Below are 19,825 nucleotides of genomic sequence, written 5' to 3'. Positions count from 1 at the left end.
TTTTTTAGGGTTTGACAATAAAGGCTGGAAACTGTTCTGCAGCACTGGAACTGCTGCTGCTAATTTTAATTTAAACTTTTTTTGATGTTTAAGAAGTTATAAAACAGCATAAACTTTTTTTAAGACCTGTCTTATTCAGTTTTCAATACACAAACCAAAAGATCACTTTGCTTTTAGAAATGCAAAGGATGCTGCTAGAGCTGTGTGGTTAAAATGCACATGGGTGAAGAATTGTTTCCTTGATTTTTTTTCTTTATTCCCAGGTGCTTAGGATCATCAAATTTATCTTAAGGTTGATGAAACACATCCTTACTTTGCTTTCACTATATTTAACTGTTTTTAAAGACAATGCATTTTAACACTTCCTTCTGTAATGGAGTCTGGAATCAGGCACCTATGCCTGTAACTTATGATAATTTAACCAGCAGAGAACCTCAAACAAGTTTTTGCTGCCTGCTTGATCATAATCTGCTTGTAATGTGTGTATATACTTAAGTACTAGATTAAAGTTGCAGGGATGCTCTTTGGACCAGATAGCTATTTTTTGTTTATGTTCCAATGGTGTTAACTAAAAGCTTTACAGTAAATTAGTCAGTTCAGTCAAGAATTAGAGAATAAAATCAAAATGATCAAGCCCATATTACTGTCCTCTAACATTAAGTATATGAAGTAGGCTACTGAGTTCTTCAGTGTCTTGAAATGCCATGGTCTCTTTTGTGATTAGCACATTTGCTAGACACTTCCTCAGCATTTTATATAAAACAATGAGACATTTGGCAAAAGGCTGCTAGAAATATTACACAAGTGTTGGCCGCTCATGGCAAATTTTCAGTCTTAGGGCTATGTAGATGACAAATACAAATAGATAAGAAATGTGTGTTTTGAGGGTTTTGCATTTATTACAACAAAATATAAGTTAAAATGAAACAGTAGGGACTGTCATTCTGAATTGAATGAACCATATTTGTGTTCTTTATAAAGAAGTTTTTCGTACTTTAAATAGGTAGACTTCAGAAATTTTCATTTTTAGCAATTTGGTTATACAAATTCTCAATGAAGAAGCAAATATAAAACAAAGAATTTGATCAATGAAGTTTCCCTGTTGAGTTGAAACTGAACAACTATATTTAAGAGTAATTCATTTGCCCTTCTTTCTTTCTGTGCTACCCATCAGGATTGACCACAGAGCATACATAAACTTAATGGTCTTGATTCCTGGAGGTTCAGCTAGACTGAATTGTAATTTGCTTTTTAAATCTTTCTGTTTTTCCTTTGTTCTCCCTCTATTTCCAGCTTCCTGAAGTATTCCTTACCTGTGCAATTTTCTGATATTCCAAATTGCTATGTATGTATGTATCCTTCTTAATAGATGGAGATTATTTTGGAAAAGGTTGATAATTCAGCAACATTTTAGAGCGAAGGAATTGGAGAAAAAAGATTTTGCTTTTTGAAGCCTTTCCATGTTGTCTTTAAGCCAACCATGCAAATGAGGCTGAAAAATAAAATTTGAATGTTGTATTTTGATTCCATTGGACAAGTCAGTGTTGGATAGCTAGGTTTTTTAATAGATTGATATGCTGCCTTTTGACTTTGAAAGTTACAAAGTAAACTTGAAGAGTTTTTTGATTTGGAAATTATGGTGCAGGAATGTTTAAGTAAACTATCAACTCTGGTTATCTGAGTGATTTAGTCAGATGGCTCTTTTTTACAAGAAACATTTTACAGCTTTGATGTAGTTGCTCGTATTCTTCAAGTTCCCTTGTTTTGCATGTTGATACATCTGCATTGTTTATGATGACCCCTGCAGAACTTGTAACTTCTTAAAAAGAATAGCCTTGTGACTGAAGAAGGGCTGCCTACCTACTTGGTTTGGAAGCTTGTTAGGCAAATTAGTCATCACCTGGATAACTGCAGGCTGTATAAGCATTTGCTCCTCATAGTATGTAGGGTAGTCTTAAAACATGGTAGAGAATAGTTAACCTTTCTAAAGAGTAAAGTAAGTATAGGTATTAAATCTAGTGATACTATTTCACTGAAGTATTCCTACTTGAATTTTTAAATGCAACTTTCCAAATGATGAGGCTTTCTACCTTCAAGTATTTTTTCACTAAACTACAATTTCATAAAGCAAAAGTATTTTATAAAAGCTTTAATCTGCTTTAAAATCAGTGTTCTCTGGCCCATTGTTTGAGTTGTCTGTATTTATAGTCTTAGTGAAGAAACTTGTAGGTGAAGTCCATCTTGAGCTTCCTTAACTCTGAGGCTTTAGCTGTCTACCTAATTGAAAGGCCCCTTAATCCTTTATATAAGGATATAAAATAAGGCATTACTTACAGCTTCCATTCCAGCCAACAATACTATAAAATATAGCTTCCAGTACTGTATTAGTACAACACAAACCATTCTGGTGCTGTGCTGTAATCGTTAACTAACCTGACCAACCTGTGTGCTTTCTAAAGGGTGTTCTTACCTCTAGTCTGTGTCCTGATGCTTTTTTAGTTTTATCACCTGTGGCCACTATGTTAAACTGTATCAGTCACCAAACCTGAGATCTTATGCTCCAACATGGAGATGAATTGGAGTAAGTGTGAATGGAATGCTGAGTGTTGTTTGAATTTAATGTTGTAATGTTTGAAGACTAGTTTTGAAAGTAGGAAGGTAAGCTGCTGCAGAGCCATTCATTCAGAATTTACTTACCCTTTGAGATTTCTGAATTGAAACAAAGTTGTAAGCAAAAAGCTTCTAATAGTTGCTTCCAGTTATAACTATTAGTTTTCCCAAACTAAAATGCCTTAATAAAGCTTCCATGCATGGAAGATGCTTGATAAATTGTTAGCTAGTGTTCAAAGTAACAAGCCTACTAACATCACTCAGGAAATAGATGTGCTGAATCTCTAGTGGATTGAAATTTGGGCATTTATTATAATAATAATCATCATTTTCAGAAGCTCTGGGGAAAATATATCTTTTAGTCTGTGTTCTGTCTTTTCCTCTCAAGTAACAGAAGGTGTTCTTCCCTTGTTACGGGTCTTTAATTAGACTTCTGCAGTATTTCTAAGATAGTTGTAGGTTTTGAGAGCTCCTAAAAAGCAAAACAAAACAAAACTTACTTTAGCAGAAAGCTACAGCTAATATCTCCTTGAAAGTACTGTAAACCCCTATATAGAACCTATATTATTCTAATTCTACACTACGTGCATGAAAATGTTATCTTCAGGTTGGAATTGATGCTAAAAGTATGAGTGCTAGTTAGTATGATTGCTAAAAATGTTCTCATGACATTGGTTTTCTTTGTAGAGAGTGGAGCGGTTCCGAAAAAGAAGGATCCATTAACACACACGAGTAATTCTCTTCCCCGTTCAAAAACTGTTGCAAAAACTGGATCCGCAGGCCTTTCAGGTCACCATAGAACACCTAGCTACGGTGGGATATCAGCTTCTTCAGTATCTAGACCTGCAACTATTCCTGCAACTTCAACTCACAAGGTATGTTGAGGATAGATATACCTGTAGATGCTTGGACACTTCATGCAAAATCCTGAACAAACTCTGCATTTACTGTAGTATTGTAGTGATATGATAACAACAAAAGTATATGTTTTTGTAATCTAAAAACTAAATTTTAGACCAATATGCTCTAGACTAAGCTGCGGAGTGAATTTTAGAAACCAGAAGGTGAAAAAGATGACATTTAACTGTAATGGTAGTAATAAATGTAATACTTTGTTTTGAAATCTGCATGGGAAACTGAGGAGGACCTAACCAGAGTAAAGATAGTTGTTTTTCCTCGTATATCAATGATACAGGAAGTAGGTTTCACTCCAGAACTGTAGAGTGTTTCCCACATGTCCTTTTACAACCAAGTATGCGTGCACAGGTTGCACTGCAACCACATTGGAAGGCTAACTATGGTTAGATTGTGATTGAAATATTAATATAGGACTTAATTTTATAAGGCAGAAAAATGCTGCAGTTCTTTTGCTCTTTATTTCCATTTCTGTCCCTATCTCCCCATCCCATACCACAGTAAAGTAGAACAAAGATGAGAAAAATTGGCAGAAAAAGAACATAAACTTTATTAAACATTATTGCTGCTGTAATATGAGGGCATTTAAGGGGCCTGTTATCAGAGTATTACAGCAATAGACATTTTTGCTTATATGTTTTGGGAATCTGTGACTGTGTTATTTTTGGTGTACACCTTAGTTAAAATTAATTTTCTTTATAAATCTGAGTTCAATATTTTAAAAAAAACAACAACAACAAAAGACAATTTAATACTGGAGCCTAAGATGCTGTACCTATGGCTGAATATAACAGCGTGATTTGTAGTAAAATACAGTATAAGAATATCTGGTATTTGTTAGTACATTGGATTTTGCAGGAGAAAATGGGAGTGTGGAAGAAATTTTGTTAACAATATGCTTTAAAGTTATCAAATGCTTTTTCCCCCCTCTCCCTCCTCCCCTCAAGGCTGCTCCTAAAAATAGCAGAACAAATAAGCCTTCGACTCCTACCACTGCTGCTCGAAAAAAGAAAGACATGAAGATATTTAGAAACGTGGACAGTAATCTTGCTAATCTCATCCTGAATGAAATTGTTGATAGGTAAGTCTGAAGAAAAGTGGGTTCTTCTGCGCCGATATTCAGGTACCTTCTTGAATTTGTTTTTCATTCAATACAATCTTGTTCCTCTTGGAATGAAAATACGCCTTTTTTTTTTTTAATTTTTACTTGGCTAAAAGAATGAAAAGTCAAATCAAAAATGCTTATATTGTGAAATGCGTAGTATAATAAACTGTAGTTTGCTCCAAAATGGTTCTGCATAAATAGTCAAATGCATTGAACTAGTCAGCTGCAGCCAAAAAAGAGTATCCCATTGTTGGACTAATTAGTATTCCATTTCTTTGTTAGTGGGCCAGCTGTCAAATTTGATGATATTGCTGGGCAGGAACTGGCTAAGCAAGCTTTGCAAGAAATTGTTATCCTTCCTTCTCTTAGACCTGAGGTAAGCAATTGAGTATTGTTACCATTCTGTGATAGAATCAAAGAAATGTATTGTACTTCACACATGAAGTGATGTTTCTTGAATCCTGTCTGTGCTGCTTATGATAGCTTTCAATAGCTGTGTGGTGATAGTCCTCCTGAAAAAGGAGGACGAAGAACATGTGTGTTAAAATATTACCATGAAACTCTTAGTCTTCCGGTTAGTCAATGTAGGAAAAGTAACTGAGGTGGTAGCTTTCTAATTAAATAAAAATTTAAAAAATTGAAAATTGCTGAGGCTGAGTATTGCAGGTGATAAGCTATTCAGCCAACTTTGGATGGAAGTTTAAGATAAAGCTCAGAATTGGAAGAGTGAAACAGATGAGATTATATCATAACTTATACAGTCTGATGGAAAATATTAAATGGGTATTGTCACATTCTCTGTGAGGGGGGTGTTTAGATATTCTGAACAGTCTGTTCACAACAGGGAAGTGTAGTAGTGAACAAGCAAGTAGTACATTCAGGTGTGTAACATTTGGGGGTGGATTTAATCTTTATTGGGCTTGATGGAAATTGGTTATTCAGGCTTCTGCTAGGCTCAGGTCTGGTCTGCATCACAGTGGAATTTTATGAGATTGTTTGTTCGTGTTTTTTAATTAGTTAGCTTTTGAAGATGCTGGTCTTGCTAGAAACTTTTTCAGAAACTGTATGCAGGTTTGTGTGCGTGTGTGCGATACTGGCCGGTGATTGGAGTTGCTTTGTGGTCTTCCAGTTTCCTTTTAATATAGTTTCTGGCTTTGAAAGGTGGCAGAAAGAAACCCGAACCTGGTATAGCATTACAGAAATACTAGGCCTGATGAAAACAAAGCTTTGGCATCAAATATGCATGTTCTGGTATTCTCATACAGAAAGAAAATGTCATTCTAGTGTCTCAGTGATATTAGAGTGCTTTAGGATGTCAAGTTTGTTGTTTAGTAACACTTGTACAATAAGCTGGGTGGGAAAGTCCTTGAAATGTGAGGTTTGGAATAGTTACGGCTCTTCCGATAATAGTTGATAGTTTTAGTAAGGACTTTTCCTTAATTCTGTAGCTATCAATAGACCTGACCTTGGGGTGGTTTGAGATATAACAAGAACAGAGAAACCTGCAAATTTTTAAACTCTTCCTTAGAAGAAAGCAGTTTGGGTTTTCTTTTATAAAAAAACATGATGGATGTGGCAACTATAGGGGAATATTTATTCAATTAAATGCTACTTCAGTGTTAACCATAATGGACTTTTTGTGTCAAAGAAATACAATGCAAAATGAGAGGGAGGAGATTATCAGTGGTAAAAGGGAATTTGGAGGGAGTAGGTAGGATTTAAGTAATATTTCAAATAGTCTTAGGCCAAAACTTAAGTCTCATTGAAAAAAGAATTGAGGAAGATGGAACTTTTTCTTCCATATGGAGTTAATAGGGACATTGCTGCTCAGAGTTCTGTCCTACACACATGTGTGCATGCATGTGCTACTTTTTAACTTGAATTTGATGCTTTAAACTTGATAGACTGGTCTGCCTTGAGGCATATCTTATGGGCTTTTATTCTCCTTTCACAGTACATCTATGCACAGAATGATCATGGCTTAATTTCACTAGTGTGGGGGGTAACAATAGTGACATGCATTAGCTCAAGTTAGTGAGAGAAAGTATAAATCTCTAAGAGCTTGTATATTTGTAGCACTGTTACTCTTGCTACCAATGCTATTTAGTGAGCCACAGCTCAATCTTGAGCCATTTTCTTACAAAGGTAAATCAAATTTTCTGTTTTTTTGTTGTTGTTGTCTTTTTTTCTTTTGTTCCCAGAGTAATTTATTTTTCTTCTCTAAGCACAGCTGTTTGAAGCAGATCATGATTCTAAGAGCCAAGTCAGTTAGTGGCTGTTAATGCTGGCAAGGTCTTGGAAGAGATTTTAGAATTTCTTTAGTATTTAATAAAAAGCAGAATAAGATTTTTGTAGTTTTACAAAAACTTACTAACATGAGTCCAAGTAATAAGTCCAAGTGTACACATACTAGGTTTGTAACAGTTTAACTCTTTGAAGGTAATTTATGATATATTTTTCAGTTATTTACAGGACTTAGAGCTCCTGCACGTGGACTATTGCTGTTTGGCCCACCAGGAAATGGGAAGACAATGTTGGTGAGAACTATTGCATGCATGAGTTGATGGGCCTAAGTTATAACCATGAATGGTGGCTTTCAGTGTCTCTGAACTTCAGTGTTTTTCAGCAATGTTTTATGTTGCGCAGTTCTGAGCAAATGCTAATAAGTAGATGGCTTTTCATACATAACTGTTCTTCAAGCAATTTCTTTTATGGAAGAAGTTGGTATTTTCTGTTTCAATGGGCAAGCTTGTCAGTGCAATGTTTGCACATTATAAATGAGGTTGGAGCTATTTTTGGAGCTACCTCCAATGTCTGTCTGTTGTAAAGAAACATAATATGTATGTACATGTCTGAATGCCCATACCTTTTTGGTACATTTTGCTTACATTTTCAAAAGTCTAAAGTGCATTGCAACACTGGAGAATTTTCTTGACTCTGAAGAGGTTGGGTAAGCTTACTGTGGCTTACACTGAGGAATTCCCAACTGTGGAGGGATGAAGGTGACGTTGAAACAGTTCTGGTCAGTGGCACTGAGATGAGATTCTTTAACTGGACGCTTCCAGTCTCTTAACAGTGAAAAGATTCTTGGTGATACATATGAGTGTTGTAATAATGAACTATAAACTCTTCCTGGATTTCAACTTAATTTGAAAATACAAAATTGTTCTTAAGTGGTTTCTTTTTTTTGGGGGGGGGTAAACTGCTAAGCTCTTCTTGAATTAATTCTCTTTAATATTACAAATAATATTTTAAAACTTTAATTAGTAAGTCCAAGTTTCTGGAGAAAGAAGTACCATGGTAAACTGTGTACATCAACTATTAGTCAAAATAGTCTGCTATCCACTAAAATATACTAGAAGTGCAGGCATTTTTTTTTGGAACTGGGGAGGCAGCACAGTAGCAAGAAAGGGATTTTTATCTTTCTTCCACACTGCTGTGCAAGAAACATAAGTGCTCTAGGACTCTCTGGCTTTTTCTTTTCTCAGCCTGATGTGCCAGGTTCAGGGAACTAGAGTGAAATGGCTGTACAGCAGCTGGGAGCATTGCAGTCTTCCTGCATCACGTGATGTTGCTGCAGCTGCACGGTCTCTCGGCTTGTAGTATAGCTGGGTCAGCTCAGAAGCATGTGAGCCTGAATGCTGCGGCTCACTTAGGATCATCTGTTGTATCTACTGGAGCATAATGGCTAATCACTAAAATTTATAATTCCCTGGTCATACAGATTTTTTTTAATTATTTCTTAAATATGATGAAACTGTTATAAGGGTATTCTGTGCAAGTGTTTTGGCTGAACTGATTCTTTTTCCTAGCTTTTCTCTGAAAACAGCCTTTGTAAAGACAGGATGAGAAGAAAGGTGAAATTGTTAATGTAGTTTGATCCAACTAAATTATCCCACTAAATGAATTTTAACTGTTTTAAATGTCTGCTCAATACACTTTTGAGAGGGGTTGGAGACTTGTATTCTTCAGTGAGCAAGTTGTAGTTGGCTATAGAGTTGTTATGATTAGAAAAATATAAGGGAGTCTCTAGTGGTTGGACAACTTAACCCTTCCTATTTGTAAGTGGCCTGTATAGAAATTTTCTGTGACATTTACAAGATGTTCCCTTTGAAGGAAGAGGTTTCTTCTATCATCAATCAGGACATGAGTGACAGCTTCAAAAGCAGAGGTTTGCAGGTTTGAAAATCATGATCTGAAATATCTGGTTGCAGACTGTCTCAAGTCTTCAAATAGTAATCAATGGGTAACATTGTATTCCTCAGTATATGCAGCATACAGGTGTGCTTTTCACCTTTGAGAATGGAAGCACATTTCAGTACTGAGTTTAGAAGAATTCAGAGGGTGTATGGAAAAATATCTATATAAGGTTTTGATTTAGCCAAACTGTGTTGATATGGCTGTCTGCTTTTCCACACAGAGTGCATTTGGGTGAAATCTATCTTAAACTTTTTCAAAAGAAAACAATATATCTTCAATGTGACATTTAAAAAGTGTTCTTTTTTTCCTTCCAGGCCAAAGCAGTTGCTGCAGAATCAAATGCTACCTTCTTTAATATAAGTGCAGCAAGCCTAACTTCAAAATATGTAAGTAGCAGCTGTAAATTGTGTTAATCTGAAAACACAAATATTATAATTGGTGCTTAAAAAGACTAGGGACTTCTGATGAGTCCTTGGTGAACTGGTTGCCCATAATTGTAGAAAAGTGGCTGATGAAGTCAAAATTTTCTTCTGTGTTTGTGACACCTTAATGTCAAGGGCTTTTTCAGTTCAGGATGACCCTAGCTGTAATATAGAAGAGTGCTTGTGGGTCTTTTCTTCCCCATGAAGAAGTGAAGGAAGTGGGTGCCTAAGCTCCCTTTGATATATAGGCACCAAACTGTCTTCAAGTCCATACTGCAATCACTACCAAAGCTGTAATATTTCTTTTGAGACTGAAATAATGCTGCCTTATGTGATACTGAACTGGTGGTAATCTGAGTGTAAGAATGGATTGAATATTACTGTTTGTAAGCAACTTTTTCTGCATGTCCTTATGTTAGCCCTCTTGCAATAAACTCTTTCAAAAAAAAATTCCCCACAAAAACGATTTATTGTTGTCTTAGGTGGGTGAAGGGGAGAAACTGGTGCGTGCTCTATTTGCAGTAGCCAGAGAACTTCAGCCTTCTATAATTTTTATAGGTAAGACCTTAAATGCTGTTGACTTCCTGTGTATTTTCTTAAACATTTAGACTTTTTTAGAGTGAAGTAAACTTTTTTAGGTAATTCTGCAGTCCAGAACAAGAAAGGTGTCCCAGTCTCAGTAATAACTGGCAGGCTAATCAGTAGTTCCATATAGACAGTGTGTTAGGTTTCTGTTACTAAGTTGGTGTTAATAACCAGAAGAAATGCCTTCAAAACCACACATGCTATACTACTTCTCCAGAATCAGTCCACTTCTATATTAAACTTGAAACATGAAAATGGGTTTTGCTTGTCCTGAATGCAGTTTATTATTCAACAGGATTTTTTTTTTCTCTTATTTATGGTTGGTAGTATGTATTTAAAGGACAACACATGATAGCAGGAGAAATCTATTTGGAAAACTGTAGAGGCTTTTTAGCTTTATTAAGATCTGTCTGTCTCCTGGGGAATGAAGATTTGAGCTCTTTTGGTGGGGTCCTGTATTAGCAAAGTAACTTAGGCAAATGTGAGTGCTTTTATCTTGCAAGCCTAACTAAGATTTGTGGTTTTTTTTTTTTTTTTTTAAGATGAAGTTGATAGCCTTTTGTGTGAAAGAAGAGAGGGTGAGCATGATGCTAGTAGACGTCTAAAAACGGAATTTTTAATAGAATTTGATGGTGTAAGTATCTAGTCTTGGGTATTGTTTGATTTAGCTGAATTGGCTAATGTACTGGGTGCCAGTACAAGCTGCAAATGAAGCACAAATAGGATTTGGCTGTTCGGGCTCTGTCTCGTGTGTGTGTGTTTTTTGTGTGGTGTTTTTTTGTTTTGTTTTTTGTTTTTTTCTCCCCCCATTGGTCAGCAAATAGCTTTTTTTTTATTGCTGTTCATTTTTCACCTGCTAACTATAACATTCTGGAAAAATCAGTCTAGAGTGAAAGGTAACAGCCAGTAATTTGGAGATGAGCAGAAATGGTGGGTTGAAAGACTGCTTGGACAAAGAGGAAAAAACGATAACAAATAGAAATAATACAGGAGCTGTGAGAATAAATGTTCTCACAGGGCAAGGGGGGGCACTTGTGGATTGGTCAGAGTTAAATCCTTGTTTGCAATGGCACATTTTGGTGAAGTGCATATCTTCATTCTGGCAAAGTAAAAGAACATTAAATGGCTTTTCATAATGTATTTTTTTTATTGAGGGATAAATCTCAAAAGCATACACTTTGTCAAGGGATAATGTGAAACTTGAGGGAGGAGGATTTCAAACAGACCATTGTAGTTCTGACCATTGGTTTATACAGCTCTGATGCACAGGAAGGATTCATCTCTGTTAGTATGCTTTCTATTGAGCTATTGATTCTTTTTTTTTTTTTTTCTTTGCATCCCAACCCAAAGATGGCAGGATACAAAAAGAGTAATGTAACACACATGCAGTACCCAGGTAAAGGAACTGCGTATTTGGGTTTCATGCTTGTGTGTTAGAAAAAACAAATCGGAATGTTTTTCTGTCAGATAGTACTGTTGCTTGTGAAATTGTTAGTCCACTAGCACAGTGATGGAGCAAGAGTAGCAGGGTACAGAATGAGAAGATGACTATATGTAAGACTGGGAGAAACTTGTCCAGAGCGGGATGAATCAGGATGAATAATGCAACATGACAATGATGTGCAGAAATAAGTCATATCCCTTCTCCTCCTCCCTCCAGTCTTTTTATAAAATGAATAGGGGAAAATTCAACATAGTAAGTTAGAAAACTTAAAATATCTCTACATTATACAATTCTTTTGTGGAACTTATTGCTGCCTTAGTGTGTCTGAAGATTTAGGAAGCCCATGAGGGATTTGACACCGGATGAATGCTGAAAAGTCTGATACCCTAATGTTTCCTCTGTAGTTTGGAAGCTGTAAGCTTTCATAATCTTGGATATAAACCAAGTCTTGCAATTGAGTGAACTGGGGACAAAAATCTGTGTCAGTATACTATTGAATAACTACTCATTTTGATTACTAGCTTTTGGCAAGACCTCTATCAGATGGATCTCTGATGTGGTTTAGTGGTTCTGGCTGTGCCTTAGCCCAAAGTTTTGATTTCCTTATTCTTTGTAGGCTTCAGAACAATGTTAGTTGTTAAAACCCACTACAATAAAAAGTCTCTTGCTTTTTTTTAAATGTAACTATTTCTGGATGACTAAACTTCTGAGTGCTTTTGCAGTTTTTCTCCAACATTGCAAAGTGTAATTGCAGAGCAGCATTTGTGCTCTTGCAAGACTTTTCAAGGAACGTACCTGGACATCAAGTATCTGGGGGCACGGGGAAGGAAGTAAATACAGGTTGTAAACTTTTTCTTAATTTGTAGTTAAGCATAACAAATGTGAGCATTTTACAGTAAATTCTATCAATGCACTGAAAGCGTGGCAAGTCTTTAACTGGTTTTGCTGCATTACTACTTAATATAAACTGAAAGCTGCCCTCCTACATTATAGGTGCAGTCTTCTGGAGAGGACAGAATACTAGTGATGGGAGCAACCAACAGGCCACAGGAGCTTGATGATGCTGTTCTCAGGTATCAAAACGTCCCTTCCTTTGTTTGAACACAAGAATATGATATTTATTATGAACAGCAGGTTTTGATGTTTAGTGTCTGATTAATTTTGGACTATGTGGCAAAAGTTGTTTTAACAATATTAAATTTAACTTCTCAAAGAGGTGCCCCTCTCTTCTTTTGGAATACCTGTGCACAAGCATGATGGCCTTGGAATTGTCTGAAGCAGTAGTGCCTGGTGAGACCAAGGCAACATTTCATAACCCTTTTATCTTATGCATTGCTTCTTTTATTATTTGGATCTTAATGGCAGGCTAAAGGAAGAAGTTTGACCAATAAAATCTAGTATTGCTCCTCTCTGAATATTGGACTTGTGCAATTACATGCATGCAGTGACATGTCCCATGCACTTGCGGTAGATTTGCCTTTAGGATTTCTTTGCAACAAGTCCTCATACTTGCTTCTCTCTTCATTCTTGATTGAGGAAAACAGGCATGTCAACACTGTGAACAAATAAAAAAAAAATTGTTAATGATTCTAAAGACTGTTTTTGTACAGTGAAGAGATGCTTCATTTTTGTTGCTGATAGTCAGGAAAGATATTTCCGTCTTTGGCAGGTTTTCTGTCTGGAAGGAGTTCCATGACCTTGTTAAGAGTAAGGTGTCACTAGTGGCTCATGCATTTTGTTTATTTTTTTTTAAGTATAAATATGTTGTGTTGTTCCCTAGAACTTGATATAAGTGAAATTTTAACATATTTATCAAACCAAACGTTTCTGTAGTCCATACAGAGACAATGTGTTAGCTTGGCCACAGATAGTGCTCCCTAGAAAAACCTTAGCTGTTCTAATGGGTAGAAAAGTATAACCACATAATACAGTTGCTTAATGCAGATACAGATAATGAGAAGGTTGTCACGTGCACTTTAGACTCCACTGCTATCTGACGTAGCTTACTGAGAAAAGAAAACAGTAGCCAACAACAGTCTCAACTGCTTCTTCTTTTCATGTGTCCACTGTAATGGGATTAATAAGAGTAATGTCTATTATAAATCCTATAATTTCATACTCAATATTTGCTGTGGACGCAGCTGGTTTTGTTGCAACTAATCCCTATCGTATCCAGTTCAAATGCCTCATCTAATGTTAAGAGGCCACAATTTGAAAGTTCTTTTCTAAGACCATTCTAGTATTTGTTTTTCTCTTTTTTCCTAATAATTTCTGACATCTTTTTTGTTTTGTTGTCTTTTTTTTAAGACGATTCACCAAACGGGTGTATGTATCTCTACCAAATGAGGAAGTAAGTATTGGTTTGTATGCATTTTCTTCAATTCAAGCTCAATTTTGTAAAATATAATAAACTATATTTTGTAAGCTGTGCTTAACTTGCCCTAGTGGATGATTACAGCTAACAATCTGGTGAATTAACTGCTGACCTAGCTTGACCATATACACTGTGCTTTAATTCTCATGACTGTCTTAAGCTGTTACATTTTGATGTGCTTACTAGTAGTAATTCTGGTAGTAACTTCTCACTATTTCTTGGTTAGTGAGGCATGGCTTATACACCAGCAGGCACAGACAAGTCTGGGGTAGAGCTTGCAGGAGCAGGCTTTGCTGGTTAGAGAGAATGTTTATTGCAAAAGATGAAAGTAGCTTTCTTAAAGTAGTGTTCTTCAGCTGAACATCAGATTAAGGCTTTTGATGAGGATTCTAGTGTATTATTTAGTGCCTGTTTAGAACTAGTTGGACCCTTGATCTAATTATTATCAAATCTATCTCTTCCTCTCAAGAGATTGTCATGTACAGTCTACTGAAAAGCTGTATAGGCAAGTTTATACTAGTGAGGCACAAAACCTAACTTGACAAACACGTAGTTCTGTTGTTACAATAGAACTTTATATCATAACAATGAATTTTTCCATCTGATAAACTCATCTTCCTTTCAGACAAGATTGATTTTGCTAAAAAATCTCTTAAGCAAGCAAGGAAGTCCATTGACCCAAAAAGAGCTGGCACAATTAGCTAGGTGAGTACTTTATAACTTTAACTAAATAAGTATACTCTTCTACTGCGTTAATTCAAACTGTTTTATTAGTTCTGAATGTAACTAATGTTGATCATCAGATAGTGACAAAACTTACTGAGAATGAATTGCATGCATTTTGGGAAGACATTAGAAGACATCAGAAAAATGATTTGACATCAGAAAAATGTTTTCCTGTCAGGCCATATGAAAGTGCGGTTCCCATATGCTTTTATATAAATAGGTGTGTTTTTTTGCTTCCCCCTCCTCTCCTGCCCAGGTCTATTGTTGAAACATGTTCCTCGGTGCTTTTCTTTCTTTCTGAGGAGGGAATGAGATGTTTCTCCCCACCTGTGCTCTAGGCAAGCCAGCTCTCTTCCCTGATGCCAAAAGCCAGTACCAGTTTTCCACTTGGCATGTATTTTGAATAAGAAACAACTTCTTTTTTTTCCCCCTGCTTGTCTGTTGCTGGGTTTTTTGAAGGTATTACCAGCATATTCTAGCAAGCATTAGTTAACTTAGATTCTTTCCAGTATCTTAATTAATGTTTTATATTTGATTGGAAAAATACTGGTTAAATGCACTTCCTATTATGGAACTAAGTTGTTTTTATGTTTTTCACTATTAAGATTGACAGAATGCTACTGTGTATCATCCTCAGATGCTTTTCCCACACAGCATTAGTAATGTGGATGAAGGAATCTAGACTAAAAAGTAGGTAGAGTGCCTAGGGCAGGGAGGGAAGAAAATGAATGTGAGATACCAAAAACATTCAAGGGGCTGTATTTCAGTCTCTTGTTCCATTTGTGGTGGTATAGAAGAAGTGAATATACTGTTGGATGTGGCATTTGTCCATCTCTTTGTGTTAGTAGCTTTACAGAAATTTGATGTATAATCCAAATGAAGAAATCCTCTCTGTACTTGAAGGAGGCTAGTTCAGGCCATATGTAGGCTGCTGTAATAGCTAACTGAAGGAAAAAGACAGTTATTTGGATTCTAAATGCAGATTTATGCATCAAATTACAAGTGCAACTTAAGCACATAATTTTTAAAGAGTTTATCCAAAATACCAAAGTTGAGGGCACTCTTTCATCTGCCATCTTTCTCTTGGTTAGAGAGAGTTTAGTGTTTAACATACTTCATTTTGTGAACTCTTTTCCCCTCCACAACTTTTTCAAAAAGCTATAATAGAATCGGTTATCTCCAAAAGACTGAGCAATGCCTCTTTTGCTATAGCCAGCCACTGTTCTACAAAGCTGGGGTTTTTATTTTGTTAAGTTTTTCTTCAGGTAATCCTTCCACTTTTTGCAAATTTTGGAAGTATGTATTGGTGGCTTCTTGTTTCTTTGGAGAACTTCTTTAATATTAAAGTATTTTGTTGGTTAACTTGGAAAATAAATCTAAAAAAGCTCCCACAGAGCAGGGGTCCTTGCTTGATTTTTCTTGTGATTCTGAGAATTTGGATAATCTATATGCCTGCCTGTCATATCGTAAAGAAACAATAGATAACACAATTTATCTTGCTTTCAGTTCACTTATGGTGGTTTTTCTTTTTTTTATCAATTGAACTTTGAATATACAAGCTATTACCCACTACCATTGCTGGATCCTCACATGTGGGATCCTAAACAGATCACTGACAAATTAAACAACCACCATCACTATGAAAATTTAAATAATCCATAATAAACTACCTATTCATTAAAGAGCAGCTGGCTTAAGCCAAACCCAGCTGAAGAGTTGCTGTTTAGGCACTCTGAAGAACTATCACATGCCATTTCTCATCATTGTTCTGAAAGTATACAAACACTGTCTGTCTGAATGAAATAAAACTTCAGACTCTCACCTGATTTTGGTATAGGTCACAAACAGAAAAATAACTTGAACGCATCTGACAAACGCACTCGCCCACCCTCCAATTTGTAGAACCCATTTTTTCTGAATAAGGACTTTCTCACTCTTGTTTCATTTCCAAGCTGAAATATAATCATTCTTATTTGAAGCTAAATGTGAAAAATGTTCAGGCTTCTGCAGATAAGTACTGAGGCTGTGGCTCAGGCTGTTGCAGCCATGTCAAGTCCCTCAGTTCGTTCTCGGTTGTTAGCATTTCCAGTTTTGAGCTTTGATCTTAACTTTGGAATCAGTCAGTGAGTCAGACCTAGCAGTGTCAGAGACCTGTTTTCCGTGTGTGAACTATAGACTGTTTCAGTACTCTGATAAAATGCAGATTGCAAATTCTGAAAAGCTCACAGTTGATGAAAACCACACTCTGAGAAACTTGTCAAGTGCTTTAAGAGCCTATCTGTTACCAAACTCTCAACACCGTTTTAAAAAAAAGCCTTTCCACCAGAAATAATGCTGTCTATATTGTAACCTGCTAAGTAAATTGGTGCTGCATCTTTTCTTAGGTTTGTAGTTACTCTTTTAGATAAGTAGAATGTTGCACTCTGCTATGACTTTCCATAAATGGCACACTGTGAAACTATTTATTTTCAAATTCAGATAATCCTGTTCAATTTGTAGTAATATTTGTATGTTTTCACTTTTTCTGGCTTCAGAGTCAACTAAAACTGCAGTGTTTATTTTAGTCAGAAAACTGATCATGTGATCTAATCATAGCAAGTACATGTGGTATTTGATTCTAACTGTATTGATTAGGTTGAAAGAGTACAGAACAGTTGAGTTTCTACTTTAATATAAACCTATGACAAATGACTAATGGTAGGACATTTTTATAATAGAAACAGTAATATGGTTGAGACTGCTTTTCATCTACAGGTCTTTATGGGTTGCTATCTTTTTACCTTTCCTAGCATATTACTTAGGACTTGAGTATTATATTTAAATTTAATCTGGAAAAGACTTCTAAATATAGATCACTTACGTCAAATGCACTTCTGATGTATTAACATTGCAGAATGACATATAAATGGTATTTCTTGTTGATTAAGTAACATTTTAATCATCCGCTGTTAAAGTGAAGAGACTTTATGCACTTTCTTTTTTGCTTCTTTACCATTTTTTTTTCTTTCTCTAATCCCTTCTCTTCCCAAAGAATGACAGATGGATACTCTGGAAGTGATTTGACTGCATTAGCGAAGGATGCAGCACTGGGTCCCATTCGAGGTAAACTGCATAGCTTTTTATATAATTAAAAAAAAAAAAACTCAGTGCCCTTGATATTTGATGTATGTTGTATTTTCCTGCATCTTTAAGTCTTAAACCTCTGAAATTCAGCTGTTAGCTTGGATTTCCATATGGTCTGTTCTTAATAATAGCATCTTGTATAAGCTTTATCCTATACAAAATCCTTCAGCATTTCACTATGTACCATTAAAAAGACACTTTTTGTGCGTCTTAAAAGGAAAGTAGGTAGGATGAACTGTTTTTTATTGATTTGTGTGCTTTTCCTTATTATTGCACCTATCCTAGGTTAGTTTCAGTTCTGTCTAAATTATTGCTTGAATAGCAGTCTTTGACTTTCTTTATTACTTTCTTTATAAACTGGGCAGTTCTCTTTCAAGTCCAATGGAAGGAAGTACCAAAACAAAAATCATCCTGACCTTTTTTTTTTGGGGGGGGGGGGGGGGGAAGAGTATGGTTTGAATGGTATGACTTATTTCTAAAGCTGCCTAATACCAGACTGGGATTCGAGTGATAATTATGACTTAAATAGTTTTACCTATCTTTGTTCTTCCTGTGACCTTTTCAGCTTTGCAAAACAAGATTTTAATGCAAAGTGAATGCTGCTGCTTCAAAAAAAAATTTGTTCTGTTTCATTAGCTATTTAGCCTACAGTAGCCACATCTAAAGGAGCTGATTTTATTGAGTGGGGATCAAAAGAATGATTTTTGTGAAAAGATTGTGAAGACTTGATGCTAGTTTTCTATTTTCAGATATATTATCCTGACAGAAAGATATTAAAGGCAGTCAGGCAGAAGCATTCTGTGATATCACTGTATTACATGTAAATCAGTTGTTGCAAACCTTTTAAAAGATTCAAGGGGGAGGAGAGGTGTGGGTTGGGTGTAGTTTTGTGTGTGTGGTGGGGTTTTTTTTGTTTTTTGAGGCAAAATCCTATAGAATGTGGTTTTACCCGTGCACTACATTCTTTGGAAGCAGATGCTTGTATGTTACTTTTTTACACACTTTCTTAAATAGCTACTTTTAGCTGTTGAGATAGTAAGGCACATGTCTGAAAATCCTGCATGAGATTTGGGGAACAGCACTGTAGAAAGTGGCTCTCACAAGAATCATGTCTCCTGAAGACTGAAAATGTTTATTTAGAATGGCTGAATTAATAATATATGGATTTACCTAAGCAGACTTTACTTTGCTGCCAAATCTCTTCATGTGCAAGTCCATTTTGAAAAGAGCCTGTAAAAAGTTGTGTCCTCTTATTTCTTCTACCTGTTTCTGGCTTCCATAAGAACATACTAGGAAAAAAAAAATGTTTATAATGTCAGTGTTGCTGACACTTCCTAGATTTTTTTTTTCTTGTATCCACAGAACAAAAAGGTTGCTGGGATAATGATGTGCTGATACCATAACACTATTACAAGTAAAAATCTGTGACATGCTGAAAGGCACTGAAATGATTAAGTCCCACCAGTACTGCATATGGCAAGATGCAAGTTTGTGTGTCCTGCCTGATTTTACTTCTCTGTTTGGCTGATACTACCTTTCTGTTTCATGAAAGTGTGCGGAGTAGAAATTTGCATGTTTTGGAGGAGAGGAGTGGAGTTGTGGGTTCCAGGAATAAAGTGGTGGAGGGAAGCTGTTAGGCTTGGTTGCCGTTCCCCATACTTCAGGAGGAAGGAAGTAGTTTCACTACTACTGTACACTGTATCTGTGATGATGCAGAGTGAGAGTGGGCTGGCTGGGGAGCTAATAAATGGGGAGGAAGGACAGAAAAACACCATGGACCTTTCTGTCCAGGAGGTTTACGTAATATGCACAATACTGCATCAGTATGCTGGAAGACTCCCACTAACTTGCCCTGAGGATTCGCAGTAGGTGATATGATAATCTGTCTTTTTGTACAGTCCATTTTTTTTGTGTGTTTTAACAATGCCATCTCTGGAAGCATTGAACCCACACAGTATAAAAGCAGACCTATTTTGACTGAAGGAGAGAACAACTGTACTGATGAACAGAATGCCAGATGGATTATTTTGTGGTCTTGCAGAGAGAAGAGACTGAATGTAGATGGAATATGATAAGGCAGAGAGGTACCATTTTTAGCTGTGAGTTTTTTCAGGTTACAGTTGCTTTTAACAGGCTTTAGTTGTTAAAGTGATTAAAGTTTTCTTATGAAGCTCACTGATCTTTTTTTTTTTTCTTTTCTTTTTTTCAGAACTAAAACCAGAACAGGTGAAGAATATGTCTGCCAGTGAGGTATGTGTTCTAGTAGTTGTATCTTCCCCTTTGAGTAGGACATACACACACCAGAAAACTTTAAGGTCCCT

General features: G+C 36.0%; 1 protein-coding gene across 5 annotated transcripts in view; it reads left to right on the top strand.

Annotated features, from left to right (window-relative positions):
* The window catches only part of SPAST (spastin), a 42,242-nt gene that overhangs the window by 15,244 nt on the left and 7,173 nt on the right, over positions 1 to 19,825 (top strand). For all 5 annotated transcript variants that reach the window (XM_067293310.1, XM_067293307.1, XM_067293309.1 and 2 more), the window contains 12 exons: positions 3,298 to 3,485; positions 4,473 to 4,606; positions 4,913 to 5,006; positions 7,093 to 7,167; positions 9,145 to 9,216; positions 9,735 to 9,810; positions 10,380 to 10,471; positions 12,275 to 12,354; positions 13,589 to 13,631; positions 14,281 to 14,360; positions 17,413 to 17,483; positions 19,714 to 19,754. In XM_067293310.1, coding sequence (XP_067149411.1) covers positions 3,298 to 3,485; positions 4,473 to 4,606; positions 4,913 to 5,006; positions 7,093 to 7,167; positions 9,145 to 9,216; positions 9,735 to 9,810; positions 10,380 to 10,471; positions 12,275 to 12,354; positions 13,589 to 13,631; positions 14,281 to 14,360; positions 17,413 to 17,483; positions 19,714 to 19,754 — 1,046 coding nt within the window. The remainder of the gene's footprint in view (positions 1 to 3,297; positions 3,486 to 4,472; positions 4,607 to 4,912; positions 5,007 to 7,092; positions 7,168 to 9,144; positions 9,217 to 9,734; positions 9,811 to 10,379; positions 10,472 to 12,274; positions 12,355 to 13,588; positions 13,632 to 14,280; positions 14,361 to 17,412; positions 17,484 to 19,713; positions 19,755 to 19,825) is intronic.

This window comes from Apteryx mantelli, chromosome 3, assembly GCF_036417845.1.
Source record: "Apteryx mantelli isolate bAptMan1 chromosome 3, bAptMan1.hap1, whole genome shotgun sequence".
NCBI classification, from domain to species: domain Eukaryota; kingdom Metazoa; phylum Chordata; class Aves; order Apterygiformes; family Apterygidae; genus Apteryx; species Apteryx mantelli.
This window is presented reverse-complemented; position numbering and strand designations above follow the sequence as displayed.